The sequence below is a fragment of the Coturnix japonica genome, chromosome 7 (assembly GCF_054131305.1).
Source record: "Coturnix japonica strain WE chromosome 7, WE-NBRP24, whole genome shotgun sequence".
NCBI lineage: Eukaryota > Metazoa > Chordata > Aves > Galliformes > Phasianidae > Coturnix > Coturnix japonica.
The window spans coordinates 15,236,801-15,261,402 of record NC_140669.1 but is presented as its reverse complement, the minus strand read 5'-3'; the positions used below and the strand labels follow the sequence as shown (position 1 = coordinate 15,261,402).

The 24,602-nt window shown below is 42.8% G+C and overlaps 1 protein-coding gene across 4 annotated transcripts; it reads left to right on the top strand.

The window, feature by feature from the left end:
- Positions 1 to 1,689: 1,689 nt before the first annotated feature.
- INSIG2 (insulin induced gene 2) lies at positions 1,690 to 14,049 on the top strand. Of its 4 annotated transcripts, none has more exons than XM_015868738.3 (6): positions 1,690 to 1,731; positions 5,456 to 5,786; positions 8,301 to 8,425; positions 9,985 to 10,151; positions 10,506 to 10,605; positions 11,075 to 14,049. In XM_015868738.3, the coding sequence occupies exons 2-6, from the start codon at positions 5,543 to 5,545 to the stop codon at positions 11,114 to 11,116; spliced, it is 678 nt and encodes a 225-aa protein (XP_015724224.1). In that variant the 5' UTR covers positions 1,690 to 1,731; positions 5,456 to 5,542; the 3' UTR covers positions 11,117 to 14,049. The 4 variants fall into 4 exon arrangements, with proteins under 4 accessions (XP_015724224.1, XP_085408510.1, XP_085408512.1 ...); XM_085552384.1 differs by having other exon boundaries at positions 1,690 to 1,826; XM_085552386.1 differs by lacking the exon at positions 1,690 to 1,731 and adding an exon at positions 4,726 to 4,799.
- The last annotated feature ends 10,553 nt before the right edge of the window (positions 14,050 to 24,602 follow it).

The window sequence follows — 24,602 nt, the reverse complement described above, 5'->3', positions numbered from 1 at the left end:
TCTATCTGCTGATGTATCTATTTTGTTAATTTCCTAGTCAGACACTTTCCTTTACTTTCCCCTCTCGTTCCTCTCATTTCTGTGCAAACATTGTTCCCTCTAGCATAACCGGATGGGTGTAAGGACTAAGTCTTTAGCTAATTTTTAGCTCATATTGGCCATGTCAATAAAGTTCTTGGAATGGCAGTTTTAAACCAATACTATTTTGTGGTGGTTTTTTTTTTTTGTTTGTTTGTTTGTTTTTTTCACATTTAATAACTTTCCGCTAAAATAGTTAATACTTCATACGTGATCAGCTTATTTTTTATAAGAGTTGTAATCTTATAGGCCCTGCTGTAGCTAACCCAATCTTATTGACAGACAAATCATCACATGGCAATACATATGTCAAGAGAAGGGGGGAAAAGAAAGCCATCATTTGTACTCACCATCCACATATGCCAGGCTTTCTAATGCTCACACTTCATGTACACCAAGTTTCTGTTGTCAGGCTTTCCCACATGGACCCACAGTTCTGGTCCCCTTCACTCTGCCTCAGGCAAGTAGCTCAGTAGGAGTTACTGAGGAAATTAGATGAAACCAAAGCTGAATGATCTGAAACTTCATTCGTTGCTCATCCAAACCACAATGGGTTTCTGTTGCTGTAAATCTCTTCCTTTCCCATTTTTATTATGTCTATTACAGATCCATATGCTCTCCTTTATCTATGTTCTGGCAGTGTTTCTCAGAACGTATCAGCACAGAGAAACTACACTTATCACTGAAGATACTGTTATACCACAGTTGTAGTAAACACAGTAACAAATTTCAACCTATCCAAGCATTAACCCAGGGCTGGAAATGGGACCTGCATTGCACTGAACCTCTGTGAATCAGCCTGGGAATATGGAGAGCTCAGCAAAGCATTTGCAATGAAAGCCTGGATGAAGGCTGTGTGCAAACACTTTTAAATTGCATTAAATATCAGTGCAATGAGAACAGAAAAAGTTCAGCGAGGAATAATAATAAATATGATACAGAAATAAATGTAGTAATGAACGCAGCAGCATTATGCTCCAATTTATCTCCCCACGTATACAATAAATGACGTTTGTTTATTGTTAGGCCTCGTCTACTTGTGAAGAAAGGTTAAAGCAGATTGTTGCCTGCTTCACATTCCTCCCAAGAGACCACAAATTGGTGATGAAAACGTGGTTTCTGGAGTAATGAGCTGTGTCTCCTTTTGCCTTCATCAATAAAGTGAAGCACATGTGCAACTCCCTGCAGTCAGGTGCTCGAGACAGCTGGGCTCGGGGAGCAGCGTTAGCCTTATAAGAAGTATTTCATCTTCCACATTCCGCTCCTGCAGTTTGCTCTGTAACCATGTCAGAGGAAGCCCGAGGCCCACCTCTTTCCATTTACTTTGGCAGTCCGTCCCAGTTGTACACTTTAACCACCGCTGAATCTTTCACATTTTCGCTTAGAAGTGAAACACTCATGGCACGCGTGCTGCTTTCTGCGTTCTGTGTTATAAGACCAACCACACACTGAGGGCAGAGGGCTGGCTGCCACGCAAACATGATGGCGAGAGACCGCAAGGAACGGGAGCACCACGCAACCCAACGCCTCAGGGCCCTCCGCCCCGCGGGCCGCCACTCGGAGCGCCCGGCCCGGCCCGCCCCCGCCGGCGGGAGGCTGCGGAGGCTGCGCGGGGCGGGGACTGGCGAGGGAGGAGAAGATGGCGGAGGCCGAGTGAGTGCCGGGGCTGTTACGGCGGTGCTCGTGTCGAGGGGGGCGGCTGGGCTGTGCCGGGTGGAGGCCGAGGGCGGCTCAGAGCTGAGGCTGGGGTGCGCGGGGCTCGGCGTGGGGCGGCCGCTGAGGGAGGGCGCGGAGTGGAGGAGCTCGGGTTGGAGCTGCCGCAGGGAGAGGCCCCCCCCGGGAAGCACCAAGCCCCCAGCCGGGCCTGCTGCCTGCGGGCTGGGCCCTGTCGGACGGCTGGGCCTCGTAACGTGCCTCGAGGTGTCAGCGCTGCCCGCGGGAGCTTGACGTGGTGTCTGAACGGTGGGCTGCCCAGCACAGTGCCCTGAGCAGTAGGGTTGGTACTGCCGGGCTCCCTGCCTCTCCTAGGGCACAGGTGGTGGTGGTGGTATCCCGTTGTTTCACCACCTGCTGCAATACATCCCTTCTTTGCGGTGTGCTGAGCTGTTTTGTAGTGCATCTTACCGGGTGAGAAGCATTGTGAGCCAACAACGCTCTTTTTGAGCTCATGGAGCACTGGGGAGTATTTGCAGGATGGATCTTCTAATAATAAACTAGTTAAGTGACTGAATGTTTTAAGAAGTCAGGGGTGGTGATTTTTCTTATTAACTCTGTAAGATGGGACACTGTGCAGTTGCCCTGCAGACCATACCTGGCTCCCTCAGCTTCTATGTTTGGTGTGCTAAAAAGCTTGGGCTGGGGCTGTGTGCCACCAAAGAGGGAGAGTGGAGACTTTGTGTGCCTGCCGGCCTGTATCTTCCTGAGTGCTTCTGTAGCTTCAAATGCTGGTTCTCAAGAGACAAAGGTTCAGAAGTAGTGTTGGTTCCATAGATAGAGTATTCTATCTCAATGGAAACCCTGTGCTAGATGTAGAGCTTGAAAGGTGGATCACCGGCTACCAGCCCAGAAGAAGGAGTTGATGTCTTTAGAAATCTTAATTTTCATCTACATTAAAAGAAGCAGCAGTAAATATTTTGATGTGTAAGTGTGTGCTCTGCCTGACAGTCTTATATCCAGACTGTCAGAGGCTGCGAAGAGCACTGTCATTGGGTTTGGTCATCAGATACCTCTGTCTTCTCCTCAGTTTCTCTGTCTGTGGTATGGCAGAAGCCAGTCAACAGAGAAAATTCAGAATCTATAATAGACTAAATGGAAACGACGTGTGTAGGGTGCGAAACTGGGGCAAAAGTCACCATGTCATACTAATTGGAGATCTGGCATTACTTGTTCCAAGCACATTCATTAGCGTTTGTCCACCTCAAGTGTCCTTGTGCTGATAGAGCTGTTTGCCTCATAGTACAAGTCCAACTGGAGTCTACAGTGCCTCGAATGGCTTCCAGCTGCAGGGGCTGCAAAAAAGGCAGCATCCCATTCCCTGACGTGGGGGGGAGGCAGGAAATGTAAGATCTGATCAATTTTTGTGCAAGTAAAACATTTTATGTGGTGCCACATGGGACAGCTGATGATTCTTAATTAAGTTGGAGACTATTGTACTCAAAGAATTACAAGAAGCGGAGTCTTGTTAGAGGGAGATATCAAGAGATGATTATAAAATAGGGAAATAATCGCTGCGGGGAAATTATTAATAGATTTCCTCAAAGACTGGGAGTTGAGTTGGTCTTGCTTAATGCTTTAGTTGATGGCTTTGCACAAAATAGGGTCATAGTGTTGATGTTTGCTGATGACTTGGGAAATATTTGCAGGGTCAAAGATGGCAGATATCGTGCAGGAAAAATGGAATGTTGTTGAGTGTCAGAGTAGTGTGTGTGGGATAAAATTTAATGTGCAAGGTTTGGAGCTGGTACTAAGAAACAGGAGGCTGCAAACAGGAGAAAGGAAAGACTTGGGAGTAGTGATGGATCACAGGATGTGAGCTGCTACTTAATGGGAGTGCAATAAAGCAAAGGCAGTCTGTGTGCTGCAGCAGAACTTAAGTCAACACAAAGTGGGAACTTCCTTGTACAAGGCTGAGAGATCCACATTTGGAATTGTATATATCAGCTCTGTTCATTCAGTATGGAAAAAGGAATGTTCAGACTTAGGAGCTGTTGGGATAATGAAGAAAGTAGAGAGTCAGTTTAGTTTGTTTTCCTAAGTAGAAATGAGATAAGAAGTGTCTCTGATATCATGTAGCTATAAGACTTCCCCTGAGAATTGTGTATATTCCTGCCATCATCTGTGGGCAAAGTTCCCGGGGCGGGGAAGGTTCTCAGCTGAAGGTGTGATTTGTTTGCCATTCCCTGCTTTCTTTCCTGGAGGCTAAATGTATTATCTCTGCTCTGCCACTGTGCCATCCGGAGGAGGGGAAAGCAAAACCTGGAGCACCTCCTTTTTGCTGGAAGGAAGCACGCTGCAGATGCCAGCCCGCCTGCAGACATCTCAATGCTCAGCATGAGTCAGGCTGCTGACTCAGAACCAGGCGCCCTGGTTGCCCTCTTCCCCCTCTGCCTCACCAGGACGTGTTTGTGATTACAAATACCATTCAGAAGCATCCAGGCAGAAGAGCTCTTGTGTTTTTTGTGAGGACTGCTGCTTTCCCAAGCTGCCAGCAGAGAGTTGCATGTGATTTGAACACTTTTTTGCTTTGCTTCTTGGAAGGAATAGTGCTGGAGGATGCTGCAGGATGGCCTCACATCTTTGTTGGAGCTATCTACTGTGCCTTAACTAGCCCAGATGTGTTTCCCATGCCTTTTGGCATTGGGTCAGCAAAAGTGTGGGGCTGCCTCTGCACTGTCCTTATGGGTCAGCTGGCATGGAAGGCTGCAGCTCCTGTTCCATCTGCATGGCCATAAGTAAGAGTTAACAGGATCCGCCACCAGTTGGCAGCTCCAGATTTAAAAACATTGTCAGGGCTTTTTTTTGTTTGTTTTTTTTTTTTATAGGTTCCAGGTGGCTAAGCTGTCCGTCAAAACTGTTGTTATACATGAGTGTGGCACTGAATCCGTGTATAACAAGGCTCTTGATTGACAGTATTTTTTTCTTTTAAAGAGGGGCTGGGATGGGAGATCTGCCATTCATGTGGTGCCTGCAGTTACTCATATAGAAAGCTATCCTAAGCATGGGCAGGTGGAGCTCCTTCTTCCCTTTGCTCTGAGGTTGTTTTGTGCCTATTTACAATTCAGGTACATAATCATGTATGATACCTTTTACAAAACATGTGTTATTTTGGTTTTGTCTGAGGTTACTTCTCCGGTGAGCCAAGTTTCTTGCTCTGTATCTGATGTTACATAAGTTGATGTACTGCGGGACTGCTGAAGTTTTGACTGAAAAATATCTCTCAGGTCTTTCATTCCAATTGAGAAATGTTTTCTGGCTTCTCTTCAAGAAGAGAGATTCGTGAACCCCTGTGGCTGTCTCAAAGCTGAGGGTTGTGTTACGTGCTTCTGGATTACATAATCTCCAGATGTTTTGCTTCCCTCCTTTACACAACAAAATTTATTGTTGCTATGAGGCAAGCCTATCTCCCATCTGATATCAGTTTTGTTTCTCTTATCACCGTAGTTTTGCATTCCTACTTATCCCATCCCATGTTGTCTCTTAGTGGACAGCTATTTGTAAAACTTGTTTTCTTCATGAGGCATTTTTGGTTGCTTCTGCTCTCAAAGAACTAATTGCCTTCTTGAGAAAAGTCAGTGAAATATCTCTTGTTTAGGAGAAATACGTATATTTTTATGTTTCTTCTATCTGTATTTTTCACCCTTGTTTTATTATTTTTCAGGGTTTGGGTATCTCCTAATTAAAATCCCATCTACAAGTGAATCTTCCTCAGTGAGCCTGTCGAATGTCTCTGAGACCTTAAGAAGTCATGGCAGAAAATGATGCAAAGCCAACATTACCAAAAAAGAGCGGTCCATACATTTCATCCGTAACCAGTCGTGGCATGAATTTGGTAATTCGTGGTATAGTGCTGTTTTTTATTGGCGTATTTCTTGCATTAGTGTTAAACTTGCTTCAGATCCAGAGAAATGTTACTCTCTTCCCCCCTGATGTGATCACAAGCATCTTCTCCTCAGCTTGGTGGGTCCCACCTTGCTGTGGCACAGCGTCAGGTAAGTTCAGTTGTGTCTGTATGCCTGGCATGGAGATGAAAGGTTGCGTAGGGAGTTATGGTTAGAAAAACCTTCACATGAAAGATGTGGTAGTGAAAAATGTGTCTTCTAGCAACGTTGCTCTTTCTGTTGCTATCCCAACCATCTTGAATATTCACGGATAGGCATATATGTATGCAAAAATGTTTGCTCTATTAACCTGCTATGCTCTGATTTTGTTAGCGTAACACAAACCTTTGTATTTCTGCTGGGTTAGAGTACAGTTTTATTAGATTTCAGAAGGTGGTGCAACGTGTAACTTCAGGGCTGCATGACAGCAGTGTGTTCTGCAGGTATTGGGTTTATCAGATGGTGCTCCGTGCTGCAGCTTGCTTCAAGCAAAGTGAAGCATCCTGAGTAATGCTCCATTTTGTGTTCCAGCTTTCCATTTGTTCCTCAGTTCAGTTTGAGGCATTGCTTTATCTCTGTAGGAATCAGGGCCTGACTGCTTCTCAGGGAGTTCAGGCAAGATATGTGGTGTGTGCAGTTGTAGCAGCGCGTTACAGCACAGAGCACCTCAGTTAGATCTGTGTATTGGATCAGATGATGTGAACATGCTCTGTTTCTCCCTTGATCACTTAGAGAGTAGAGGCTTTTCTGTGTGGTTTGGGAGCTAGTTTAAGTGAGTTGTCTGCTGTAGGCAGTAAGAAATAGCCCTTTTTCTTTCATCTTCAAGCGTCAAAAGGAGTATTCTGTGTTACAAGTATGGTGGGATTGGGCTTTCTGCATGGCTCTGAAGATTATTGATCACATGGGTCAGTTCTGAACTTCACCAAGGGAATGCTTTCAGCAGCCAGGATTGAGGGATTCTGATTTAGTGAACATTCACAGTAAAGGCAATATCTGCCTGGAGATAGTTCTGGTAAGATTGAGAAGCTCACTTCTGTGGGTATCAATGTGAGTCAATAAATGAGCTTTTGAGTTGATACTAATGATGGTAATGTGTAAGTTTATTGTTTTTCTACTCATCTAGTTGCTTTCCTTTTGATAGCTTGTTGAAACAGTACAGCCCAGATATAGCATAGAGAAAAATGATTTGAAAGGAAATCCTCCAAATAGCCCTCTGATTCCATCAGTCCAGGCAAACGTGTCTGGTAAAGTAATGATACTTTGTGTACGGGGCAGTAAAAAGGCTTCTCATGTGTTGGTGGTTTTGATGACAAGACTGGATGTTGTTTGTAAAAATGCAGTCGCCTCCTACGTATTTGTACTACCTGCTTTAAAACCACCTGATTTAAAATCAGAACTTAATTGATTTATTCCCCCCCCCAGCTGAAGTGACTCCTGATAAACTTTGAGTTGTTTCTTTCATTATCAGACTTTTTTTTCCCCATTTTCTTTCCTTATCCCCATTGCTAGCATGCATGTACACAGTCTCTATGGTAAATGCTGATAATTCATCTGCTTTGTTACCTTTTTGACTTGCACAGCCTTCCTGGAACTGATGTGAATGCTTCTTTGCGGTGTGGTTTATTGTTATGAACAAAATAAAGATACTTTGCATATTTACGATCAGTGGCAATGGAGACTGCTTTCAGAGATAATCTTTCATTCTTCCCTGTTATTAGTCATCATTTTGGCCTGGTGACTTTGGCAAGAAAATTGCTTATGGAGAATTTGTTTTCCTCTCTAGCTTTACTCGTTTATTTTCATGAATGCTGGAGACCAGGTTCCTCTCTGGCAAAATAAAGAGCATTTGCCATAACACACCTGTGAAAGCATGCCAAATGGAGGGTATTACAATCCATACTGATTTCTCAGTCTCCCTCCCTCCTGCTGCACCAGTTTGACATTAAGGAACAGAATTAATTCTCAGCTGTGTTGGTAACAGTCTTTTTAGCTGCAACTGCAATGCAGAATAAATTTAGGAAGAAATGTTCAAAGAGCAGTTCCTTGGAAGTGCTCTCTGTATTCATCGGCTACTATGGGCTAATGGCTTTCATTCTTACTTGGAGTCTTCATAGTAACATTGAAGAAAAGAAAAACACTACCCAAACAAAAACTGCTTGTAAAGCAACAAAGGAAGACACCAAATATTGACGTTACAGATCACACTCCTCCCTTACTGTGGTGTGTTTGCTTTGCAGTTACTTTAATGTGTACATTTGATATGGAGGCTTTCACAAGTGTCAGCCTGCAAGCTATTGCTACTCTTTTTGAACTCCTTTGAGATATCACAGACTCTGGTAGGGTGCAGAGCTCTTAGATACTCTCCGGTTGGCTCAGTCTTACAGTCTTCTGCTGCCGTGCCTGAAGATGCTGCTGAACAGTTCTACAGGGCTTGTTAAAAATATGAAATTGTTTAAATTACTATTTTTTTATGTGTGTGCTTGTTTTGCCATGTGTGTTTTGATTCGTGTGCTTAAAAGATTTGTTTTGGTTACAGCAGTTGACGAAATCAAGCTAGTCTTTGTTTTGGTTGAGCATTGCCGGAGCTTTAATTTTTTTGGCCTTTCTTCTTTCATGTTTCCACAGCTGTGATTGGGTTATTGTACCCATGCATGGACAGACATCTGGGAGAGCCACATAAATTTAAGAGAGAATGGTCCAGTGTAATGCGGTGTGTAGCAGTCTTTGTGGGAATAAATCATGCCAGCGCTGTATCCTATGTTCCAATGAAACTGCATTTTTCAGGTGTTACCCCATTCCACAGATGTAGCCTCGATGCTGAGAGGATAGTTACCTTTCTTGTGGTATAAACTGATTTGAAAGGATGTTTGTATTCTCTGGAGCTCATTCCTTTCACTGTCAGCTCCAGCACAGCAGAAGTGTGTGGTGGGAGTGCTAAAAGAGGCTACTGAATTTCCTGATTTACAGGAAAAGAGCACAGGTTCTGTGAATGATGTGAGAGCTGACAGAGCTCTTACTGAGGTGGCCCTTAGATATTTTTGTTGTTGTTGCAAGGATGGCTTGTGGGAGCAAAACCAATCCAGCATGGCCAGACAAGCTGGGGCTGCTGAGGTTGAGTCATTCGTGGTGTCTCTCACAGACCTTGTTTGTTTTCTTTTTGTCAAAGATTTGTTGATGTAGTCCTGTAGTTCTCATCAGCCTTGGACTATACCTGCTCAGTGAGCAAATACAACTTTGTTGCTTTGGAGAAATGTGAAAGAATTGACAGCGTTTTTCACATGGTTCAAGTTATTTGCAACAAACCTTGCGGTTTTATAACAGCTGTTACAAAAATTCCAGAATAACATTAATGTACTGTCTGTGTTTCCTCCTTGACAGCTCTTCCAGAAAGCTGTCTTTTTAGTTTATTATTGGCTCTGCACATTACCATATTTGGTGTGGCTTTGGTTCATTTGATATATTTTCTGATGCTATTGATTTTTTTTATCCTGTAATTGATTAATTTTACTGATTAGTCGAACATCTAATTTCCTTGAGCTCCCTCCAGGCTGTTGTGAGAAAGTAGGACAGTGATTTTATGTTTTCATCCCACAAATTTGCTTTCAGACTTTAGAAACTCATCAGCCTCCTTTTCAGCACTCTCTCTTGGAAACAAATAGCGAGGATGAGTTGGTATTTCCAAAACATTTTGAGGAAGGTGAAATAATACAAATAGCTTCAGTCATTATTACATTTTTCATAAATCTGATACTCAGTGTTGAATACTTTCATGTTAGTATTATCTACATTTCATTTTTAAGAAAGCATTTAATGTTTTGCTGAATGCAAAGTACCATGTCATTTAAACATAATAGAAGAAAGAGTGACAAGTATCTTTTTTTTTTTTTTTTTTCCCCTCCAGTAAATCTCTGCCATTTAAAGGAGTCTAATGGCAGAATTAAGATTTTATGTGTAGTGAAATAGAGGAGCAGAAAAGGATGGCAAGTCCTTATTCTGAACAGTACTAATTTGCATTTTTTTTTCTGCATCTGAAACTGTGGTGTTATTTGGCAAGTATATAGTCCTGGCTCTTTTACAGTACTAAGACACTAAAAACATGAAGAAGAGCCTTCAGTTGTTTCCCGATATGTTGGCAACATTTAAAAGGCTTATTTCCTTCTTCATCTTAGGTGCGTGGTAACAGATACAGCTACTGCTGTATTTTTATGGTGGGAAAAACTGTTACGTTAAAGTATGATGAACAGAACCAAGAGAACTACTTTACATTTGTATTTGGTATTTCCAAGCTTTTCCTTAACAATTAACACAGAAAGTGGATTTTGCCAACAATATCCAGTTGTCTCTCACGTTAGCAGCTCTGTCAATTGGGTTATGGTGGACGTTTGATAGATCACGAAGTGGCTTTGGTCTTGGAGTAGGAATTGCTTTCCTGGCCACATTGGTGTCACAGCTTCTGGTCTACAATGGAGTTTATCAGTAAGTATTTATTTCTTTGAGGCTAGCTAGTAGTATCCTGAATCTGTAATACAAAGTCAGAATAACTGAAGGGGCTGAATTTGATGTGAATTGTAAAACAGTCAGAACTTAATTTGGGGAGTAAAATACGTTTGTGAAAGCTCTGTATTAAGACTTTCAGTTAGGAGTTGCTTAATTCAGTAAAATTGCTGCTTTTATCAACAATGTTACTTACTTTAAGCAATTACGTTTCTATAATAGTAGCATTTTGAGTTGAAGTGTCTATAACTTAAGCCTATAGATTTGTTTCCTGTGATTGAAGAATTCTCCTCTATGTATGGCACAAGTTTGAGCTAAAAAACTGTTCTTTTCCAGATATACATCACCAGATTTCCTTTATGTTCGTTCCTGGTTGCCATGTATATTTTTTGCTGGTGGAATAACGATGGGCAATATCGGCCGGCAGCTGGCAATGGTAAGTGTGGGGGAGGACTGACTGCCTTCTAGTGATACTTCTGATCTCCACGTCCCTGCTTCCTTTGTACATACCAATCAGTTATTTGAACTTGGGCTGCAGGATGAGGTACAAACTGGTAATAGTTGCTTTTTGATTTGGTTAGTGAGCCATCAGTGCTTTTAATAGGAACGTGGCTCATTGCTTTGCTCTGTATGCTGGGGTGCATGCTTTTGTCTCAGAAGCTAAATGAGAGCACCAGTGTTCGGGCAGAAGTCAAACCACTCCTTAGTCTGTACTATTTCTGCTGCTCACGGAGACAGAAATCACAGCCAGCACTGTTTGCTTAGAACTTAGGGAGACCAAGCTTAACTGGGTAAAGTAGTAAGTTGAGCTATTTCAGTTTATACTGTAGAAAATTCCCCTTCATAGCCTTTTTTTATTAGTTATGTACATAATTATTATTGTTTTGCCAATTTCTGTTTTTCAGTATGAATGCAAGGTCATTGCAGAGAAGTCTCACGAGGACTGAGGAGAAACAGTATGCACCTTTAAAACAGGAAAATATCTGACAAATGACTGTTGGAGGAGCATAAGGAACACTTGACTATGAAATTGCCAAAATGCAATTTTTTTCCCCTTCAGTGGTATATTTTACTGCAATCTGTGATTGCTGCTTCTATAGAAACCTTAATGTCTGATTTTTGATTACTGTGAAGTTACAATAGTATGCAATACATTTGATAATGTTGGTTCAATTATAGGATTCTTTTTTCCAAATCTAAACTGAGTTTACCGTAACTTCTTGTCTGTCCATAATGTTGCAGTGCCAAACTGAACCTTTGCACTATGTTTCTGTAGCTGCAACTTCTGCTTCACTTTATCTTGAAAGTTTTGAGGAATTTGTTCTTAATAGCTCAGTGAAAAATATGGGATTCAGACTTAGGAATGAAGATCTCTTTACCTGATGATAGCTAGTAATACATTTAAGAAATACATGGATTGCAAGTGGGCCTTGATGCAATAAGTAACTGATTTCCGCCTATTAACGCACTATCATTCACATCACAGATGAGGAGGCTTAGTATGAATTGTGTAGTTTATTGCTGTATCATTTCATTTGTTTGTGATTTGTGTCCAGTGTCACATATCCAGCACACAGAAGTGGAAACCGAGGCAGGAAATTCTTTGCTCTTTTTTCTTCTGGAACAAATGATACACGTGCTTGGATATGGATTTGTTTTGGACCATCATCAGATGTGAACGAACTCTCTGAAATTACTTTTTGTATTGAGTAACAGGGTGCAATTCAGTTTGTTTTTACTGTATAGGGTGGTGAGGTGCAGGAGCAGGCCGTGGATGCCCCATCCCTGAAGGAGTTCAAGGCTGAGTTGGGTGGGGCCTGGGCAGCCTGAGCTGGTGGGCGGCAACCAACCCATAGCAGGGGGTTGGGATGTATTAGGGTTTTTTTTATTATGAAACTTTATTCTACTGAACTTAATCAGCCACTACCATATAGTGTCAGAAAGACCTCCATTACCAATGCTATTCCTGATAGTTCTTGTCTTTTCCTTGGTCCGTTTGCAGGGAAGACAAAAGCTGTATCTTAGGTACTGAAGTAGCCCTTTTTGCTGTAACTGTGGTCCTGGCACTCAAATACATTTGTTCTCATAGCAACTTTCTGAAGTAGAGATACTGTTGCCCTTATTTTACAGGTGCCTATGCACAGAAAGTCCAATAGGATAAAGCTGAAACGGGTCTTACGCTAAATCTGTTCTCTTCTTGAGAAGGATTTTAGTGTGGCCCGTGGTCATGGGCGTGGAGTTTCTTCATGTTGGCTTTGCAGCTCCCTTTTAAGATCCTGAGACAAAAGCAACAGCGCAAGAAGGCAGAAAGGAGGTCTGAAGAAGGTTCTGCCAGCCTATGTCAGCAGTGAATTTGGTGTGAAATGTCTCTGCTTTGTTTTCCTCCTATTTCTGTGTTAATGTTGTTTTAATGTGCTGGTTCGTTGTTTGTCATGAAGTATATTTTTTAAATCTTCTATGAAAGGTTTATAAGAAATGTTACAGTCACCTACGGAGACTGGAGTTGGTCCAAAGAACAAATAGATGTTCAGACAAGCTTTTATTAATAGGTATGTATATGCAATGTACACAGAGCTTGAAATAGGAAACTCTTTTTCAGTCTTACACACTTATCCAAAGCCTGAAAAGTATGCATTGGAGTGCTTCCAAAAACATTGGCCATGAGAAGGAAAATTTGTTGATTGGAAAAGTGTGAAAATGATAATCAAATTATATACTTGATTCTTGGAGCTTGGTTCTGCAGCTCCACTCTTCCATCAGCTTATTAAGGTTCCATGACAGTTCTGCACCAAAAAGCACTCTTGTGTTTGGTAACAGCTCAAAGAAGCACTTGTAGATGATCTTGACTTTAAGCTGATGTAGAACGTTGCAGCAGGCTCCTGACTCTATAAAGACTTGCTTTTAATCAGGCCGTGTGATAATAAAAATCATTTAATGAATAACGCAAAGAAACCTTTTGAGCATGAAGAGAGTTTCCATAGGCAGGCTCTGGCATCCCGCTAAGAACAAAAACTCGTCCTTTCTGTGCAGTATTTGGCCTGATCTGCCTTCTTCACTTGAACAAATGGTTTCAGCTTGGTGAGTCTCTCTTGGATTATCAAGGTACAAGTGGCATAAAAATGCAGATGTTGGTTCTTATCCTAACCAGAGAAAAACACGGTACCTCAGTCATTGTGCTGACTTGGTGAACGATTCACTTTCATCCTGACCAGTAAGTGTGTACAGCTGGAGACGAGTTGTTTGTGTTCATCACTCGGTGATAGAGCTGCTTTTAATGCCAGTCTAAATATTTACATCTAAGCCTTGTGTACGTTAAAATGTGTGCAGTATGTGAGAAGTGGTGGTTGTGCATTTGTGGCACAGACTTTAAAGCACTTTGCACTCAGATTATCTAAACACGATCAGGCTGTGCTGTCAGCTACCTTTTAAATTTCATTTTGGAAATTTTGAGTGTGTCTTGCAAAGGCAGCAATCATCCAAAATACCTTTGGGTGGAGTCCTTTATTATGTGTGTTTTTATTTGTTATTGTTATTTGACTGAAGTTGCTACAAGATTTGAGATCTTGGATGTGTCGTTTTTGTTCTTCAAACCGCATTGTAATTTTATGGCTGATGTGTTCAAACCCCCGAAGAAGGTCCAAGATGAGAATGCAGACACGGCCTTAATTGTAGTGGTGTGAACATGCTGCTACTGTATAGCATGTAATTATAGACCGTCTTTAAAATGTTGTTCAATAGAGAATAAATAAGGTATATTTTAGATACGACTTTATAAGCACTGTAACCTCTTCACTAATTAAGCATTGTAAGCTCTATGCTGTTTAAACTGGCAAATTGCTGTTAAAAGCAAAATGTGCATTAAAATACAACTGTAACCTTGTTTGATAGGTTTCTTCTTTGTTTTTAAATGCTACTGAGTTACCTTCTATCAGCCACCTTGTAATAATTTTGATCACTGAGCTGGCATTTTGGTTCCACAAAACACCTGTCTGGAAGTCCTGAAAAAGGAATGGCTGATCAAAGCGGCGGTGATTGGATTGTAATTAACATGCTGAGCTGCCTTGGAAAATTTGTCCTTTTCAGTCTGCAGTGGGAGTGTTTGAGCTGGGAGAGAATAAACCAGGTAACGTCAGCTGCCATACAAAAGATTCAGGTTTAAATAGTCCCTGAGAATGTGGGGAAGAAAACAAATCACTACTGGTGGCATAGAATCATATCGTATATTTCTATTTATTAATGTTCTGGTCTGGATATGAATGGAATGGGGAAGTATTTGCTGATCGCCTGTTTAGTGTCTCAAGTGTGTTGTAACATGGGGAGGTGTTTAGAAATGTGTAATGAAAAAATCTGAAGGCAGAGTTTGTGGTAAGATAGCAAGTGAGATTCAGCAGTATTTCAGCTGTATGGTTGCTCCAGTTGGAGTGGAGCTTAACATTGGAAAGAATGTGGAGGCAAATGGAAAAGAGCCGTGTTTGTGTTGGATGGGGTAAGCTGTGAACCAAAAACCTAACTGTTGTCAAAAGGCACTCATGGGCGTGCCAAGGGTCTGACTTTACAGTTGAAGATAAAAATGACTGATTTTTTTTTTAGACAGTTGTAGCCCTGAGTTCATTCAGTTGCGTGCTGGCAAAGCTGCTTTGCTGGCCATCCATAGCCTCTCTGGGAGAGCAGTGCCCTGGGCAGTGGAAAATGTCTGTCCTGCCTACACTGCCCGTAGCTGCAAGTGGAAGGTTACCCAATCGAGAGTGTATTCCACCCGGCTCCCTTGAAAGGCATTTTGTGCCTCCTTTTGAAGCACTGCTGATGTGAGTATCTGGGAGAGTAAACAAAGTTTCATCCACAGCTTCTGTGCTTCACTTCTGCCATCTGGCTGGGACCTGCAGTGGGAGCTGTGGCATTCCAGCCTTCTTTCTTCTCTCCAGTGTGTGAAGTGGGATGTAATTTTATCAGCAGCATCACCCTGGACATTTTGCATATGCTTTTTACATTTGGGGGAGAATTAATGTATTGTACATAACTCGTACTCAGTAAGAAATACAGTGCTTGTGGAGTTACCTGCACAGCTGGCTGAAGGAACGTGTGTCTTGCAGTGGGAATAGCTATCGAATGCAGTTAGCTTTCATGCCAGTACTAAATGCAAAGCATAAGTGAATTTGTGGCTTAATGTTCAGCCCTAAGCAGTAAATGAAAGGTCAGTCCAGCACGTTAACTGCTGTGGAATAGTAAACACCACCTTAATTGCTTCACACAGTCAGCATGGAGATGCGGTGTCTGTTGTCATACTTTGAGCAGCACAGTCCCTAATCAGGACAAGGCTCCTTTTCCTGATTACCTTCCCCACTCAAATGGCAAAGCCTCAAATTAAAGGATGCATACTGGGAGTTTGTGCTTTGAATGCTTAAAGTTGCTCCACAGAAGAAGTACGGGTCATTTCTTGATCTGACTGGAGCTGAAATCCAGGCTGAAGGGAGATCTTGCATTTTCTTGCTCTTCATTTCTTAAGTGCCAAACAGTTCCTGTAGCACTGTCACACAATTTCAGTTGTAGCCTATAGCATATAGGAGACAGAAGAGAACAGAAAAAAGATAATGTGAAAGGGCTGCTGCTATGATTTCCCACAGGTAAGTGAGTTGGGAGCTCAGCATACAGCAGGCCATGTGTACTAGCATAGGGCTCCCAACCTTCAGCATCCCCAGATTCATGTTTATAGGCAAAGGTTCTGCACTGGCAGCGGTTCTGCCTTTCTTTTGCACTGAAAATTAGTGCAGTCTTCTCGGGTTTTGTGAGCAAGCAGCAGTCTGCTCTGGTTGCATGGGGTGGTGGTGACTTGGTTAGAGCAGAGGGAATGGAGCTGCACTGTGCTTAGGTGGGAGCGAAGGTCCCTGTGAGGGCATTAAAGGCGTACATCGACTACAGGGTCCCATGCAAAGCAAAGCTGTCCTGCCCAACAGACTTGTTTCTTGTCTGGAGAAGTGAGTCCTACCATTGGCATGCCAAAGAGAGAAGAATGCTCTTTCTTCTCCTCCTCCTCACTCTCCCTTTGCACTAATACATTGGAGCCTGAGTTAAGGACACTTAATCCCATTCTTGGAACCAGGACTATTTATAGGCTGGGTCAGCACTGAAAGACTCCACTGTTTTCTTCTAAAAACAAATGCTTGTTCTGTGCTGCACGTCAAGTGCAATCACTGCTGAATGGGCTGACACGCGAAGCCAAGTTCTCAACTGACCTGGCACAGCTCCACTGCTTGCAGCGGGTGTATGGCACGCTGTGCTGGTCAGGAATTCAGCCTGCTGTGTTTGAAGGGGGTGAAATTGTTTTGAACCCCTTTCTGTAGCATGCCACAGGTCCGAGAAGCATTGCGCATCCAGTATGAGCCCTCAGCAGACTCTGCCTGTCCCTCTTTTCTTTTGCTGCTGATGGGAAGTGTCATTATTTGCATTGTGTGTGTTTCTATGGTATCTCAGCTCTTTGGGGGGACAGACGGACTTAACAAGAATCAGATCTGACTGAGGGGATTAATAATAATGCAAATGCCAAATGTTGGCCAGCGATGAGTTGTCACAAGGGCTTGCCATGGTCCTGCGTATTGTGTCCAGTCTCACTTGTAGGAAATCCAAATGATGATTTGTTTTGGACCTGTGCCTGTTCTGATTAAACTGGAGAGAGTGAAATAATTCCTCTTTGTGTGGCTTCAGGCCCCTCTTACCAACCAGTTCCCTCAAATCAGTGTAACAAGCAAAATTGAAGCTGGAGAGGTGACTTAAAGAAGATAAATGGGGAGCTCCTAAAGAGTGATGCCTCGAGAGCATGGATCGATATAGTGATGTATCCTTGGCAGTGATAAGTACTAGAAGAAATGATAGAAATGTAGTGTTACATAAGTAATAGATGTAGAAGCGTGGTAGAATGAAAAGTACATAGCATTCCTGGAAAGATAGCATGGGGCAGAGGGATGAGGGTCATTTGGTAAGCTGGCTGGAAGCAAAGGAAGCTCCATTTCAGTGCTGGGTCAAAATGATTGGCACAGAGACTCAGAGATATGTGAAGTTGGTCATAGGCTGTTACACAGCAGAGTATTAGGGGTATGAGGTGGAAACAGGACTGTGCACACATCTCCCTAGTGGCCAAGCATTGGCACAGCTGCCCAGGGTGGTGGTGGAGTCACCGTCCCTGGAGATGTTCAAGAACCGTGGAGGTGTGGACTGAGGGATATGGTTGGTGGGCAGCATCGACAGTAACTGGGCAGTTGGACTTGGTGATCTTAGAGGTCTTTTCCAACCTTAATGACTCCATGATTCTATGATCCCTATCAGTTCTGGGGAGCCACCAGAACCTCACATGGAGCTGAGTGATAATTGCACAGTTTTGCTCTACCGTTAACCAAGTGTTGAAAAAAGCATTTTCTTCTCAACGCCGCCTTGTCAGAACGCTGGGCACCACTTGTTTTTGACATTTTCAGCTACTGTTAAATAATAGTCTTGCTTCTGTCACAGCTAATGTTGACTTGAAGGCAGTTGTGCATTTCTCAACTCAAATGCTAAGCAGACAGACTTGGGTCTTGACAAATATTTTCCTGGCTCGCCCAAGGCAAGTAAAAAATGAGCTTCTAGTTAATCGTTTGTTTTAAAATTCAAATTGGCGAAATAGGCAATTAAAAAATGACAATTTTCATCAGAATTTGCAAATTAAACGTCTCTTTGCAGTCAGAGCGGGTTCAAGAAACTGCAACAGATAATTGCTATTTGAAATCAGTGAAGTATCCAGCATTTTAGGGCCGTGAGGACTGTGGCTGTTCTGCCTTAGTAAGCCTTGATTGATTTGGTAAATAAGCATTTCAACTTCTCTCTTTAAAATAAATAAGCAGTTTTATTGCTTTATTGCTTGCCCAGTATGGGAGGTGAGCCGGCTCTCAAGCAGTAACTCTGTGATATCACGCGCCCGAGTGCCATCTGTCACAGAGAATTTTGTCCCTTTATGCACGATGGCTTCTTATGGCATTAGGTCCATTGTAGGTTAATTGATTAGCAGCGACCCTCCTTTCAGTTGTTGCTGCCTTTCTTCTCTGAAGGACCATATCTCTCATCTCCATTTCCTTTTCTCTCTCTTACATTAGCATACTAATCACACCGAACTCCCACTGCTAAAAAACTCTATCCATTTTATATGGGGGAGGGGGAGGAATAAACTGGCATTTCCTGAGAGATTTGCAGCTGCTGTTCTATGGCAGCAAGATAGGAGGGAAAGAAAAGAAGCAGTGGCAGAGGTGAGCAGCATAGCACTGGCTGAGACTGCAGCCACATCGATATTAAACACGTTTGAGAAGCTCTATTAAAATAAATATCAAAGACACATCTGCTTCTCCTCAAATTTTGCCACAGCTCCCTCCCTTTGTTTTCTCTCCAGCTGTTAACACCTGTCTTTCTGTCAGTGCTAATAATGCCACTTTAGGTGGGCTACGGGGCTGACAATAACATGAAAGAATTCTCCATTTTTGATATAAGAAATTCCTTTTTCAACATTAAGAGGCGAACAAAGATGTAGCCTTGTGCTGATCCTTCATAGCACCGCATTTTTGTGTTCATTTTTAAGATCAAGCTACAGAGAGCTGTGCTTGCATTGCACAGCTGAGCTGAAGCTAGATGAGGCATCCTGCAGTGGGCAGCTCCTGCTCACCTTTGTAGTTCTCATTTTATTGCTGACATATTCAGAAGGGTGTGTGCGCGCGGTACTCCTCGCTCCATGTGATGCTTGTTATCTAACCTCATCAAAAGCTTATGCTGTGCATTGATTGCTACAGAGAACACATATCCAGCAGTGATGTCTTCTTTACATACCTCTTAAATGAGCACAATATTCACAAGGCTGCCTGAAGAAAGAGAGCGTTTTATGCCTTTGCTGCAGTCATCCCGATACAGGGATAAGAAGATCCCAGCTATCTTGGCACTGAAGGTAATGGGACAGATCCTCGACCAGAGCAAACTGAGACCATGTACTGTGTTTGTTTACCTAATGCAGAAGAAAAAGTCTATTTATTCCTTTTGGCCTGCAGAAACATGGGCTGATATTTGGTGGAAAAACATCAACAAACCACACCAGAAACATCCCAGATAAGAAAGAAATAATGATGTAAAGGAGTCTGTTAGGAGCAGATTGGTACTCTTTGCCCATTACGGGCTTAGTTCTCTGGCTGGGGTACTGCAAAAATAGGCTCAAGACTGTTGAGCTCATATTTACTTCTCCATCCCTGTAGACATTCAAAGTGAGGCTGAACTGGGCTCTGAGCACCTGATGGAGCTGTAGGTGTTCCTGCTCACTGCAGGGAGGCTGGACTGGATGACCTTTAAGAGTCCCTTCCAATTCAAACAATTTTATGATAACTCTTGTCCTGTCTGTGTGTCTGTGGAGGAAAATGTGGGAGAACATTGTCAATGCAGGCTGTCTTCAATGCCTGGATGACACCAAGCTGGCTCTGAGTTGTTTTATCAAGAAACAGCTGAATGGCTGGCATGACAAATAGGCTTCCAGCCTTACTTCCAAATCCAAATGTCTTTGATAAGTATGGGTTTGGCAGCTATTTCCAATGGACAATAAATTCCTATACTCATTCTAAAGTTCTTTAGTAGCTTGTGGCTACTTCCATTAATTAATGAAAAGAGTTAATGTTCAAAAATAATGCCTTGCATCAAAATTTGTAGCAAGTGAAACAAAAATTATCAAATCCCTGTTTTCCCAGTCTCTACAGCTCTCAAATTCAGAAGTTAGGATCTGTGCCAGCTGTATATGGGGCAGAAGTATGAATTGTGTCTGGTAATCTCAATCCCGTGGATAGGAACTTCAGGAACATTGGCCAAATGACCAACTTTAGAGGTCCCAGAAGCTTTGCAAGGTTTAATGCCGTTCCATGAATAAGGAAAGGTAATAGCGAGTGGTTGTGGAGTGTCTCCAGCTCCCCATCCTTGTGCAACACTGCTCATTCAGACTTCACACAGGGATGAAGGATTTGACCCATTGTGATGGGTGGTGCACTAGCGATTTCCCAAAGCACTCCATACTGGTTTCCATCCTCTGCCATTCATGCCGTGGGGGACATGGGAAGCTCATTGTCCCCAGCAGGAGGAGATTTAGGCCAAGGCTGGGCACTTTGAAAAAACCCCACCCAAATTCTCAGTCATAATAGAAGATTGAACCCAACTGTAGTTCTGAAAAAGGAGATATGTGCCAAAATTCACCCTCAGCCCCAAGTCAGCTCTCCCATGCTTTGTATACTGATGGTGCTGATGTGCATCCACACCGTACCAGAGCTCATGGTAACTTAGAACCTCAAATGCTGTGCAGATTACAGTCAGGATGTTCTGGGAGCAGAACGTCCCTCTCTGAGCAGATGGCTGAGTCCACACTGTCCTATAATCACAACATAAAATATTACTTCTTTTTCACATTGTGTACAGCCAATCTGTAGCTACATTTTGGTTTTGTAGGATCAGGAAAGTTTCTTTGGTAGGAAATATTTTGTAGGGTTTGGCTTTGGGATTCTTTTTCTTTTTTTTTTTTTTCTTTCCCCCCTCCCCCCTCCCCCCCTTCTTCTTTTGCTACTATCAAGTAGATCTGTTTTCAGTCTGCAAGTACAATAGTTCTCAGAACACAACAGCACTGTCACAGAGGTAGCCTGAAAAAGACACAATTGAGTGTCTCCATGCACAGGGCACCCACCACCTCTCTGGGCAACCTGTGCCACAGCATCATTATAAAAAACTCTTTCTTTATATCTCCCCTCTTTTAGTTTGGGACCATTTCCCCTTATCCTACCACAACAGACTCTGTTAAAGAATCTGTCCCCTTCTTTCTTATTGACCCTTTACAGACACTAAAACATGGAAGGCAAACAGGACAGGGCATTTAATATCTATGCCATAACAAAAACATTAGAAGTGCATTCAAGTTACAGATATTGAATAGGAATGGAAAAACTCACAAAGACTGAGGATATTTACACCAGTCTGAGCATTCAAAACTTCTCAAAGAATTAATGCCTGAAGTTCGGAGATATGATTTAGCAGAGGGTTGTTAGAGTTAGGGTACTATGGTTAGACTGTGGTTGGACTTGATGATCTTTAAGGTCTTTTCCAACCTGAGTAATTCTACGATTCTATGGTTCTATGCTTCTTCAGACTTCCCAGGCATGTAATAGAGGAAGATGTGCAGTAAACCTTTTTTCTAGCCTTTGCAACACATCCCCTCCCAGAAAGGTCCCATTCACAATGTGATATTTTGACTGCAATGCCAGTGAGCAGACAGCCCAGGATGCTCAGCTGCCATGTTTTTGCTCTGCTAAAACTTCATCCCCTGTTGGATGAAATATGAAGTGTTAAAAATTGCTGTTTCCCTTCTTCCAGTTGCATTCCTGAAGGAAACTGGATATCGGCCAAAAACAGCTGATGGCAAAGGTCCCATGGAAGAGTGCTGCGGAGGCAGCAGGAGCAGAGTGTGCTGGGGAGGGCTGGGGAGAGTGCGAACCATGGGGAGCAGGGCAGCTGCAGCACTGTTTCCTTTTCTCTCATCACCTGCTCTTTATGGTTCATGTTTTTCTCTCTGTCATCCAGAGTCAAATCACAGGGCAGGAGAGCTTGGGCTTTTGCAGAGAGGAAGCCAACAGCTGCCTAGTTTAAGACCCAGCACTGAAATGGCAGAGAAGAGCAGGAGAGAGAATGAGAGGCTTTCACACCCGCATACACATTGCCAAACTGTGCCTTGCTGGGAGGGCTTCTGTGAGGAGAAATGGCAGTAGCAGGGAGGAAAAGCTCTAGAGTCTTTGTTGCAAAATCATAGTCATGGAATTGTTTGAGTTGGAAGGGACCCTTAGAGGTCATCTAGTCCAACTCCCCCGCCATCCTACAGAGAAAATAATCCGCCCAGATGTTCCAGTATGTGCCTATCTTCCTAATCAGAACAGGGCTGCATTAAGCCGGATGTAATTACGTTCCTTTGGTACCATGCAGAACAGGACATACTGTGACTACCTGGAAGGACATTGCTAGGGGTGTGCCAGGAAAAGGCTGAGCACACATTTGGTTGAAACTTAATATTTTAAGCTCAAGAGTCATGTTGCTATGGCTTATTTCTCACTGGTGTTTTAATGGAGCTGTTCTTCCCTGGGATCTGGCCCCCACTTCTCTCCTGAAGTCACTTTGATGACTAGGTTCCGCCTCAAGCAAGGCTGAAATGCCATGAAATCCCTCCTGCTGCAGGTACAGCACTCCTTTCAGCAGCAGTGCCAGGGAATGCTTCTTAGAAAGGCTCTTCCTTTTTCCTCATGGGAGTGTTTCCACTGTACCTTTCCAAAACTCTCCACTCTGGCTCTATTTACTTCTATGTTTCCTCAAATATATAATACACTGTCAGGGTTTCATGTTCACAAAATGGGCAGTTTTCTTTGTTTTTCCTGGCAGAAATGTCTACCTGGGCCTGATGAATAGGAACAAAGACTTCATGCCAGAGCACTGCAGGGCTTGCAATGTACCAAAGGCAAATATTGAAGTTCTGAGGTCTCTGAAACATTCAAAAACACGATGTGGGCAGTGCATGGGCTTTGTGACAACTCTACACAGCCTCACCTGTCTCTGAAGGCTCAAACTGCTTCCTCAGACCCTACACTGGGAAAAATTAATAAATAAATGGTAAATTTAAACCACTTTTATCTCATTGATGTGGTGTGTTTTGTGAGTCAGAATCATTTCAAGATAAGAGTAAATCTAGGTTTTATTAGAGCTTGTTATATTAACAAATGTAATTTTAAACAAGTTTATTTCTTTAAACAGTGTGTGTAATTTAAATCCTATTAGAACAACCCATTCCTATCCACCCCAATTTAGTCTGCTGTCAAGTGCAATGGAATCCAGCTCATTTCTAAAGACAGAAAGTCCCAGGGTTTCAAGGTGTTTTTTCACCATTAATACTTTTTAACTTATTTTTAGTCCAAATGTGTACAGCTTCACCTTGGAGTTACCTGGCATTTCTCTATCTCAGCTTTAAAGAGAGTTTAAAGAGCCCTCTACTGTCACTATTTCCCAACCCCATTCCCCATTAGACATAACTATTGCTTAATATTCACGTGACTAAGTCACATGGTCTGAACTCACTACAAAACACATTCTCCAAACAATGAATCATTTCCATGTTTTGAAGCCAGAAGGCAGGAACCCCATTGCTTCTCTAGGCATAGAATCATAGCATCACAGGATACACTTAATTGGAAGGACAAGGTCAATCAAGTCCAACTCTTGGCTCTACACCGCTCAAAAATCAGACTGTTTGTCTGAGAGCATTGTCTGGATGTTCCTTGAGCTCCAACAGCTCTGGGCCATTCCTACTGCCCCAGGAAATCTGTTCCATGCCCACCACTCTCTGGTGCAGAACCTTTTCCTAATCCCCACCTGGCCAGGCTATGGTTGGCTCTTTTGGCTCCAGGACACACTGCTGACTCCTCTATCATTTAGCTCCCAATATCCTCAGCTCTGGATTTGAGGTTAGTCTGAACAGCACTCATCACAGACCTCAGCCCCATTTTACAGATTCTTTATGTGATCTCTAATGAGCTGTAAGGCCAAGGCATCCATAGACATTTAGCTGTACTGAAAGAATTTATTTGGGAAGTCATTCTCCCCTGAAACCTTTTCATTTCACAGGGATTTCACAGTGTTTAATTTAAAAAAAAAAAAAAAAAAAAAAAAAGGAAAAAGAAGACATTTTCATAGATTAAAGCCTCTACTCCCCTTTTTAAGAGAAGTATGGAGATTTGTGGCATGCTATTTCATGGCATATGTTTCCTATAACATCATCACTGAGAGAAGAAGTATACAATAAGTGAAGGGGAAGTCATTTATTGTTCTGCCTGTAGAAAACTGGTCTGGAGTTCTTTTCATATTTCCTTCAGTAAATCCACATGAAAACATTATGCATGAAGCATAAAGCTTAGTTTACAACCATGCACTTAACTTTCATCATTCACAGGCTTTGCGGGACTGCTGGCATAATGAAGGTTGGCTTTGAGGGTTAGTGGTGTCACTGACTATAATGTTTGAGGGACAAATCTAGAATCAGAATCATTAAGGTTGGAAAAGACCTCTAAGATCATCAAGTACAACCATCAGCCCATCCCCACCATGCCTGCTGACCACATCCCTCCATGCTGCATCTCCACGGTTCTTGAACACCTCCAGGGATGGTGCCTCCAGCACCCCCTGTGCAGCTGTGCCACTGCATCACCACTCTTCCTGAGAAGAAATTCTTCCTAATATTCAACCTGAACCTCCCGTGGCACAACTTGAGGCCGGGAGAAAAGGCCAACCCCTGCTTCACCTCAACCCATAGAAATCGACATCTATATAATGAAAAATCTATATATCATGAGGGGCCACAACTTCAGTGGTCTG

Coding starts and splice junctions, on each gene's coding strand:
- INSIG2 (XM_015868738.3), top strand. CDS start 5,543: ATGGCAGAAAATGATGCAAAGCCAACATTACCAAAAAAGAGCGGTCCA. Junction 10,152..10,505: donor GTCTACAATGGAGTTTATCA/GTAAGTATTTAT, acceptor GTTCTTTTCCAG/ATATACATCACCAGATTTCC. Junction 10,606..11,074: donor TCGGCCGGCAGCTGGCAATG/GTAAGTGTGGGG, acceptor TCTGTTTTTCAG/TATGAATGCAAGGTCATTGC.